Here is a 10,384-nt window from a genome sequence, read left to right on the forward strand (position 1 = left end):
AGATCCTGGGGCCTGGGGAGTGCCGGGAGGACCGGGGGGACAGAGGGGACCGGGAGGTCTTCGGGGACCGCTTTGGCTCCGCCCACTTATGTGACACCGCCCACTTGTGTGGCCACGCCCATTTTGACCTCAGACCATTTTGTGGTCCCGCCCACTTTCAGGCCCCGCCCCCTCCGGTGCGCGGTGCCGGCCGCCAGGGGGCGCTGCGGGCGCGGCCCCGCCATGGCGGCTGTTTCTCGCGGCGTCTCGCGAGGCCGTGACGCGCGCCCCACGTGACTCGGCGCCGGCCGGGCCGCGCCGTTCGGCCCCGCTCGGGTGACGGGAGCGGCACCGGCGGCCGAACCGCCACCGCCACGGCACCCGCGGGGCGGGGCCGCCAGGGAACGGGGCCGGGGCCGGGGGGGTGACTCGGGAACCGAGGCCGGGCCGGGCCGGCGCCTCGCGGTGTCCCGCAGCGAGCCGCGGCCTGGTCCGCACGTGGGGCCTGGTCCCGCCGCCCGCGGCCGGGCCCGGTGAGTCCCGCGCCCCCGGCGGGGCCCGGCCCCGCGGCCTCGTCCCGCCATGCCGCCCCCGGCGGAGCCGCAGGCGGAGGCCGTGCCCGAGCCGGTGCTGGAGCAGTGGCGGCAGTACAACGAGACCGAGCGGCAATGGGCGCTGCGCCGCCGCTTCATCCTCCGGCACCTGGCCGCCTACCCCGGCGCCGCCATCGACCAGCTGCTGGCGCTCTCCGTGCTCTGGACCAACCACGTCTTCATGGGCTGCAGGTGAGGCCCCGGGGCACACCGGGCGGGCTCGGGCTCTCTCCTCCCCGGGGCTCGGCGGGACGGGCCGTGTGCGGGCAGGAATCACGATGGAAGTCTGAAACCGGGACGGAAACCCCGCGGGGAGAAGGGGCACAGGCTCCTCCCGAATCTCCCCAATCCCGGCCCCAGATGCGTTATAGAATGTAACCGCAGAAGAGCCGGGATGGAAGGGGCTGGTGTAAGAGGGGTTCTGTCCCCGGCCGGTTCTGTTTGCTCGACTATGCCGGTGTCTGTACGTGGAGGGGAGGTTTTGTTTGCTCGGGTGTGCCGGCGCGTGGAGGGGAGCAGCTTCTGGAAAAGTTTATGTGTGTTCTGCAAGTAGTTGTTGATGTCCCGCCCCCAGGAGTCGTTAAGCTTGCGGTGCTTTGCTGTGTCATTTAAATGAGGAGAGGGTTTCTCCCTGAGCACAGAGCAGCCTGTGCAATTCCCTGGAGGTTCAGCTTTTCTGGGAGAAATAGGACTGGGGAATGGAAGGGCTCCCCTTTCATCCAGCCGTTCTGTCCGTAGCCACGTTGTGGAGAGCTGCAGAAACGTCACCCGCGTTCCAGTGACACCTTTGATGATGCGATGGTTTTGTTTTTGTCTGGATGGAAGGACGGAAGCAGCTGCTTAATGGCCAACTCCTGCAAACCGTGCAGTGACAGAGGAGCTTTTGAGCGTTGATGGCACATAGATGGACTTTTAATAATGTTCCATCTGCGGCCTTAGGGAGGGAATACTTTCTGTCATCTCTACAGAGCAAAATCAGTATCTTTAAATACAGATCTGCCTGTTTCCTTTTTTTTTTTTTTTTTTTGTTCTGGGTCAAGTACTAAGCTGTTCTGCTCTGCAAGCACCAAAATTTAACTTAGATTTAAAATAGTTTCAAATTCCAAAGCTTGAGCTATGTGTTCAAATTGAGACTGTCTTCTTCCTACACAGTCTGTGTGGTCCATCTTTGTGTGCTCTCCTAATGGGACACCTTCTCTGTGCCAGGGTTTAGGGAATGGTGCAATAAACAGTTACAGGGTGCTGGTAATAAAAGGGAACAACTGTGTTCACTTCTGTTACCAGAAGGTTCCAAATCCCCCGAGCTGATGCAGTTTAAGCCTGTTTAACTTTAAGTGCACGTACTTTCTGTGATGGACTCCTTCACCTGCAGCTCTCAGGGGAGATGAGATTTGAGGATGCAGTCACCATTATCCATTTTCCCAGAGCTGGTGTGCCTGGCTGAGAGCTCTGCACGGGAACACACTGTACTGTTAATTAAAACAATTGTAGCTTTACTTGCGGTTGCCTGGGGAAGGAAAGGACCCTCAATGTTCCCTTTTGCTGTTTGGGAAGAGCTGTTGTTGACTTACCGAGTAAATAGCTTCAAAGTTTGAGGGATTTTTGATGTTTTCTCATAAGTTTGTTGACTGGTGTTTATTTTGGGGCTTTGTTTTGTTTTCCTAATTTCTTGCCATCTGAAGACAACCTGTTTGTCAGAGTATCTCAGGTGGTTAGAGCAGGGTGCTGATAATGGCAGTGCTGTGGGTTCAATCCTCATCTGGGCCATTCACTCAGGACTTGGACTCGATAATCCTTGTGGATCCCTTCCAACTCAGACTCTTCTGTGGTTCTGAGAAGAGCAGATCAGGGTCTTTGCTATGAAATTTGAGAGAGTGTTCTGCTGGGAGAGGGTCCAGAAGGCTTAGAAAGCATGGTCTGCGAGGAAGGGGTTAAATAAAAGCCTTCATTTGGTTTAGCACAGAAGGTGCTCCTATTCCCAGATATGTTAAAGGTGGCTGAAAATGGGGTGGTGGTGCAGGAAAGCATTATGCTCCAGAGCTATGGGGATCAGAGTAAGGAATAACCTAATAAGTCACAGCAGGAAGGCTTCAGTCAAGTGCTGGAGACACTGAGTTCCTCTGGCCAGGCAAACACGTGCTGAGGCTGGTTGATCTCCTCGCCCCCAGCAGAAATACCAGCCCTAAAGGTCTCCATGTTTTGTGAAGAACAGCAGGTGTCAAATCTGACACTGTTCTTGTACTCTGATGGAAAGGGACATTTTCACAGGTAATGTCATCTTGTCCTTGTAAGCCAGAGAGGGAAACAGATTCCCACTCCTCTCCCCTTTGGCCGCGAGAGGATGAGGGTGTGTCTTGGTGTGAAGGACAGGTGAAGGCAGGAATCTCCCTTGGAGCTGAAAACATGGCCCCCTTCCCTCCAAATTATTATAACTTTGATTTAGGGGCTTTCAGGCAAAGGTATGAGGGAAGTAACAGCAGTTGTTTCCTGGTGTGTGTGTGTAAAACAAGGCAAACAAACCCCCCAGGGCAGCGCCGAGGGACAGAACACAAACCCTGGGACAGGCTGGGTGCCTTCCCCTGCCCTGCAGTTCCGGGCACGGCCAGCGGGGGCGCTGCGGGCTCCGGGCCGGGCACGGGAAAACAAAATGTAACAAAAACTGCTCAGACCTGGGGTGGACACCCAGTGCAGGGTAAAAGTGTAGCGGATACACCCCAAGCAGTACAGAAAACAGCGAGGCTGGGCAGCCGCAGCCGGGTTTCTGCCAGCAGCTGCTGCTCGCAGCCAGGAGACGCGCCTTCTGGGAAGGGAGAGGAGGTCATGATCTTGATTTTTTTTTTCCCCTAAGGCACCCAGGTAGGTGGTGAGGGTCCTTTCCAGTGAGGTAGGGTTGAATAAGGTCCCAGTTAAGTGGCTGCTCTTAGGAGCAAAGGCTGACCCAGGGTAGGAAAAGCAGTACAGGGCTGGGCTGCAGCAATGGCAGTGAATTCTCCCCATAGTAAAGCAACAGCTCGACTCTCCTCCTCTGGTGCCAACAGCGAGAGAGGGAGAGAAGCTGAGGCCAGCCAAAATCTCATGGTATCTTTGCCCTTCCAAAGAGAAAACCCCCCTGGTAAGAGGGTAGCAAGCTGCACACTTCACCCACCTTGGCCATTTCTTTAGTCTCTCTTCAGTACTGGTCATTATTTTCTCTTAGTGACAGATGGGACAGAATTCCATGAGAGAAGGAAACAAGAGGAAAAATCCACTGTCTCATCTCCCTTTGATCCCTCCTGGAATTTTCGTCCCATTCCTGGTTCCAGTGCCTCCACTGAGGGCTGAGCTGTGCTGGTGAAGCAGGGACTGCAGTAGTCCATGCTCAGAGTTCTCACCCAGAAATTTATATGGATCTAATTTCTGCCTGGCCCTCTAAATCAGGAGCAGAAAAAAACCTCTCCTAAGTGGAGCTTGAGTGGATTTCCAGAACCCTTGGAACAGCAGTATTTAGAAGGCAGTGCAAGTCACTGCAGCCCTGGCTGTCGGGACAGTTATGGGCTCCTGTCTGAGGGCAGTGCCCTGATGCTTTCTGGCTTTGGAAGGTGAGCATGCCATGGAACAGGTGCAGCATTGCTCTTCCTCCTTCCTGGGCCGTGGTGTAAAGCTGTCAGAGGGTGCTGTCAGGCCGTGTTTGTAGGCTCTCCTTGGATAGAAAGGTTTGGCTTTTTTCCTGTTCAGCCTCAGTGTGCAATTGGCTTGAAATCATGTGATAGGTCCCCAGAGCAATGGAAAACTGAGCTGGTAGGGGATGTAAGGCATAGAGGGATGGGCCTGTGGGGAACTGTGGGTGCTGCAGCCAGGTCAGGGTTTGCTCAGAGCTTGTCACAGCCACCTCACCTCTCTTGTGGTTCAAGAACTTAAAACATTTCAGTTACAGCACCCAGGTAGACTTTAATTTGGCTTTTTGAGGGGTGGTCAGTGAAGGCTGAGTAGTGCCTGATGTGGCAGTCCCAGTGTTGGTGACGTGCAGGCTCTGGCTGCTGCCCCTCACGGGACTCCAGTGCCACTCTGAGCTCCCGTGTTTGATTCACTGAAGCTGCTGCTCCTCCTTCACACCCCAGCGTTCATTAGTGCTCCTGGCAGCTCTGCAAACGCTGCATTTTGTCAGAGAGTGTATTGGGATTTCAGTTTAGGATACTGTCAGTGTGGTGGCTGCATGGTGGGGTCAGAAGTGGGTTCATGCAGGGCCGGGTCAGCTGGTGTGAGCTGTGCCCGTGGCAGGGGGACAGTGCTCAGGGCTCTGCTCCAGCAGGGTCAGAGGAGCATCTCCCTGCACCTGCTGCTGTGTCTCAGGCAGCTTTAGTTCTTGTTTTACATAATAAAAGCTTGTGTGTGCTGCCCCATGGGGCTCTGAGCTGTTCTGTGCTGAACCCCCACAGGTACGGCGTGCAGGTCATGGAGAAGGTTCTCAAGATGGCTGAAGGCATCGACATTGGGGAAACCAGGTCCTACGAGTTGGTGCCCAACAGGAAACTGAAGAGATACCGCTCTCCATCAGACAGTGAGTGCACCTGCCTGTGCCAGTGGCCCCTTCCCTGTCCCTTTGGGTGGCCATCCCTGGGAGCACCAATGCCACGGGGCTGCCTCCGGGACAGGCAGCACAGCAGACTGGGGGAAGTGCCTGTGGTGTGCTCTGCTCTGCTGGACTGCACAGCAGTTCTCTCTCCTCTGCCACGTGTGTGATTCACACAGAGTTCTGCCTTTGCTTAAGAAAATGCCTTTTTACCATTTTTCGTTTAAATTATCAGGTAATTGGTTTCCCCTAGGGATGGTGTCTGGAATCAAATACCTGTCTGGCTTTATCTGCTGTGGTGAAGAGTGATCTTCTCACTCAACGAAGTACATAGAGATGTGGAGTTCAGCTCGTTGATTTTGAGTTACAGCCTGCTTGGAGCTTTGAGGGGATGGGAGTAGACATGATGTGTAGTTTTGGGGATTTTTTCTACCTTGCTGGCCCTGGGGAATGCTGTATGTATCAGCCGAATCCCATGATCTTAGGGAACAGTGTTCCAACTGTAGCTTTTCCAGTGGAGGAAATGCAGCAGGCAGAGAGGGCTGGCAGTTCTGTCTGCTGGTTTCTCCATGGCACCTTCAGAGCTGCCTTCCCTCCCTCTGGAGAAGGGTGGGAATTGTGCCTGGGTGTCAGTCAGCAGTGTGGCTGTGTGAGGTCAGACAGCACAGGGCTCCTCTGGGCTTGGATATCATTTCTAGCTCTGCCAAAGCTGCTTCCCTTATTTTGACAGCCAGCAATCTTCCTGTGCTTCCATGGGTCGGCTGCAGAACTGAGGAGATGCTGCTCTTCTCCCCTGTTTTGTCTGCCACAGGCAGCAGCCCTGAGGGTTCTCCAGGGCTTGTTGCACAGACAGCATAATGAGCCACTCTGCTGGCAGGAGCCTTTAGGTGCTGCTGCAGTGCAACCATCAAAAACAGAGAGAGGAAGGAATGCAAACCTTGCCATAATTTACCAAAACTGATGGGCAAAGGATTTAATGTGTAAGAGCTTTGTCACCTGATTTCAGTAGGAAGGAAGGACTGTTTATGCTGTGTGCAGGTGTTGTTTTCACCTGCAGCGAGCTGGGTGGTGATCAACCTCACCTGTGCTGTGGTGGGTGATGTCTAGACAGCCTGACCTGCAGCAGGGCTGCCCACACTGGCACTGGATTAGGCAGCATTTCCCAGCACTGAGCTGGCCTTTGGCTCCTCCGATGAAATTACACACATGCACCACGTCAGCACGTGGGTGCTGAATCTTCCACAGGAGAGGTCTTGTGTAACCATCTCCTGGATGTAACATATTTGCGTATCAGCTGTTTGATTCTCCCTGTCTGCAGTAGCTGTGCACACCAGGATAGTCTGTCTCATTTGCATTTCTTCTGGAGAAGAAACAAGAGGTCTGTCAGTAATGGGGCCCTACAGCTGTCCCTTGAGGCTCAGGCACGTTTCTTCTTGTTTGCTGCCCTTTAGCCCAAAGCAAGTGCATACCCTGAGAGAAAATAAATATGCTTCTATTAAATCAGTAACAGCTCTTTGCGTTTTGGAAAGGAGGGTTTGGTACCACTGTGTTCCACCTCAAATGAGAAGACCTGATGATAAAGTAGTTTATCTGACTTCATCCTGCAGCCCTGCAGCAGAGTCAGAGCTGAGGCTCTAGTCCTGCTCTGGTGTTCTGTCTTGTTGGCCATAGTTTTATATATTTTAGTAGATTTGAAGGGATTAACTTTAGAAATTACCAGATGAGTCAGTGGGCAGTGTTGGAAGGCAGCATCATGTGACTAAATATGTAGAGATTTTTATGTGGTAGTTGTGAAGATTGGAAATACCACTGTAGTGACCTGCACAAGAATGACTGGTTGTCTTTGATAAACTGTGAAGGTCTTTTGGAAGAAAACCTTTTGGGTTTTGGCTAAGGAATGCAAATCCTGCATTCAGAGCCTGCAGGCTCCTCTTGAAGATCACTTTTTGAAAACACTGTCTTCCTGTCCTAGCACATATTGGTAATGGTGTGATTTTCTTCCATCTCGTAGGTCCAGAGCCGGCAGAGACTCCTGAGCCACCCAAAAAGGTGGCGCCCAGGTTCCGAGTGCGACCGCGCTTCGAGCCCATACATTTTGTCACCAGTGCTGAGAAGGACGGGAAGAAGGACAATTCTCTGGATAACCGAATGCAGGAGGCAAACCAGGAGGCAAATACCAACAGCATGGCACAGCCAGCTCAAAACTGTACAAATTCTTTAGTGAATGCACGAGAGGTGGACCCCCAGCTCTCCAGCTCAGCTGGGCTTGGCTTTGCAGGCCCAGCAGCAGCAGCAGCCAAGAAGGCTGTGAACAGCGTGGACTCTACCACAAGCAGCGTTTCTGTTTCCCCTTCAACTGCCCCGTCTGCATCAGAGACTTTCCCTCCGTCAGCAATAATGCTGAAGCAGAGCTTTATGGAGAAACTGTCAGCAGCTGTCTGGAAAAATCTCACTAATCCAGACGCAAACACCGGGACGGATAAAATTAACTTCACGTACCTTTTGACGCGTTCGATTCAGGCGTGCAAGACAAACCCTGAATATATTTATGTTCCTCTGAAAGAGATCGCCCCCGCTGACCTCCCCAAGAGCAAGAAGCTCCTGACAGATGGCTTTGCCTGCGAGGTGCGATGTCAGAACGTCTACCTGGCCACCGGATACGCCGGCAGCAAGAACGGATCCCGGGATCGAGCCGCGGAGCAGGCGGTGAAGCTGCTGAAGAAATCCGTGGAAGTTCGAGTTGTTCAGAGGAAGTTCAAGCACACCTACCACGAGGATTTGGTGGTGTGTGAGGCTGGCGTGTGCCGCCCGGATTTCCCTCCCGCCCTCAAACCTCACGAGGAGTTTGTAGTTGCCAACAGGGACTGTGTCCCAATGCAGCCTGGTACTGACTCCTCGAAAGGTTCCACGAATGCCAACAAAGACTGGACTAGCTTTGTCCTCACAGAGAACGCCAGCGATGCAATAGGAATACTTAACAATTCTGCCTCATATAACAAAATGTCTGTTGAATACAAGTATGAATTAATGCCCAACCGCTCGTGGCGTTGTCAGGTGTATCTCCAAGATCACTGCCTGGCCGAGGGGTTTGGCACAAAAAAGACCAGCAAGCACGCAGCAGCCGAGGAGGCGCTGAAAATCCTGCAGAAGATGCAGTCCAATATAGCATCCCTCAAAGTGACCCAGGTGCAGAAAGTGGGCTGCTCGTCGCGGGGCTCCGGGAGGAAGAAGGACCTGAAGGACCTGGTGATCTACGAGAACTCCAGTAACCCGGTGTGTACCCTCAACGACACCGCCCAGTTCAACAAGATGACGGTGGAGTACGTCTTTGAGAGGATGACGGGCATGCGGTGGAAGTGCAAGGTGATGCTTGAGGATGAATTCATCGCAGAGGCAGTTGGAGTGAAGAAATCTGTCAAGCATGAGGCAGCAGAGGAAGCCGTGAAAATCCTCAAAAAGACTCAGCCAACTGTTGTTAATAACCTAAAGAAAGGCACTGTGGAAGACGTCATCTCCAGAAATGAGATTCGGGGTCGATCAGCAGAAGAGGCTTTCAAGCAGAAGATCAAAGAAGACAACATTGGGAACCAAATTTTAAGAAAGATGGGCTGGACGGGCGGTGGCCTAGGAAAAGACGGTGAAGGAATTAGGGAGCCTATTTCAGTAAAGGAGCAGTTCAAAAGGGAAGGACTTGGGCTTGATGTGGAAAGGGTGAACAGAATCGCTAAGAGAGATATTGAAGAGATCATTCGAAACTATGCACGCTCAGACAGTCACATTGACTTGACTTTCTCTAGAGACCTGACCATGGATGAGCGGAAGCAGATACATCAAATTGCCCAAAAATACGGTCTTAAAAGTAAATCCCATGGGCAGGGACACAACCGGTACTTGGTGGTGAGCAGGAAGCGGCGCAAGGAAGATCTGTTAGATCAGCTGAAGCAGGAGGGCCAGGTTGGGCATTACGAGCTTATCATGCCCCAAGCAAACTGAGGTGAGGTGTCCCCTTTTGAGCAGAGACTGAGTTTCCTGGACACTCGACTAAAGAAAGAGATGCTGCATTTTTCTTGTGGGTAATAATGACATTAACAACTTAATGAATTTACTTTGGCAATATAATTTCTAAAATGTTGTTAGGTGTGTAGGACCGACCGAATTCTGTTCAAGCACATTAGCACAACCCAAAAGCAGTAGTGCTGTTACTGTATGTGTCTTTGATATTACTTGTTCCTTCATATTTTAATAGTTTTGTAATAGCAAACACACATGCCCAACGAGAAGGAATTTGACATCATTTAAAATTATAGGTCCCTTATTCTTGAGCAAGGAAATAAAAAAAAAAACCTTTTTAAAAAAAATTAAAAAGCAAAGGAAATGCAGTCTGGGGGCATAAACTTGTATGTAAAATTGGTATTAATGACAACAAAAATAAAGTTTTATTTCTGGAAAAAAAAAGGGTTTGCCACACTTGGTATTAAAGAAAGTGTGAAAACTTGATTATTCTTTAGAAATACATATATCGAGGTCTTGTCTCTGCTGTGTGTGTATGTACAGTATGTAAACCTTAACCAGTTTAGTGATAGTTTTATTCATAGATTTCTACCTTGAGTCTCCCATTCTGAGAATCACTGAAGGGCGCCTTCATTGCCAGCGAATGGGACTGAGAGAATTCCAGCGTGTTTCTACCTTGGAGAACAGTTGACATGTGCAGATACCATGGTGAAGTGTGAAATATAAAAACTGGAGGTAAATGCAGAGCCCACGCTCCAAGATGCTCGTGTAGCTTGTGGGGACTGTTATATAACTTATTTTTTTACTTGGAATATCAGCTCTTTAATCCTCAACAAAACCGAATCTGTGCCTGGTTATTTCTCTGCTCCATCCCCGTACCAGTGCTCGTGTCTGGTGAAGGTGATTCCCCAGGAAACTCCTGGCCTTGCTCTGACCACGTGTGAGTGTGGATCCTCTCCAGGGCCGGCTCATGGCACTGGGAGGCTGGAGTGTTTCCCTCCTTTGTGGGGAGGCAGCCTCTGAGCTCCATCTCCGCTGCTCTGTGGGCTCCAGGCCTCTGTGAGCCTTGGAGAACACTCACTTCATGCTTGGGGAGCTTAGAGCTGACCTTGGAAAGAGCCAGGAGTGAGGCGTGCCTAGAGATTCTGTGTATTCTGTCTGCAGTGGGGTCTGCAGATGATCCTGTACCCCCAAGCCAGTCCTAAGGCACTGGTTTTGTGTGGTCTCTTGTTGCCATGTCTCAGCCATCACC

The 10,384-nt window shown here is 51.8% G+C and overlaps 1 protein-coding gene across 1 annotated transcript; it reads left to right on the forward strand.

Moving 5' to 3' along the window:
- Window positions 1-301: 301 nt before the first annotated feature.
- Window positions 302-9,952, forward strand: LOC310922467 (NF-kappa-B-repressing factor-like). The gene is made up of 3 exons (XM_083883049.1): window positions 302-764; window positions 4,988-5,109; window positions 7,133-9,952. Exons 1-3 carry the CDS (start codon window positions 562-564, stop codon window positions 9,112-9,114), a joined length of 2,307 nt encoding a protein of 768 aa, XP_083739175.1. The 5' UTR covers window positions 302-561; the 3' UTR covers window positions 9,115-9,952.
- The last annotated feature ends 432 nt before the right edge of the window (window positions 9,953-10,384 follow it).

This window comes from Zosterops lateralis, assembly GCF_965231275.1.
Source record: "Zosterops lateralis genome assembly, chromosome: Z".
NCBI classification, from domain to species: Eukaryota; Metazoa; Chordata; class Aves; order Passeriformes; family Zosteropidae; genus Zosterops; species Zosterops lateralis.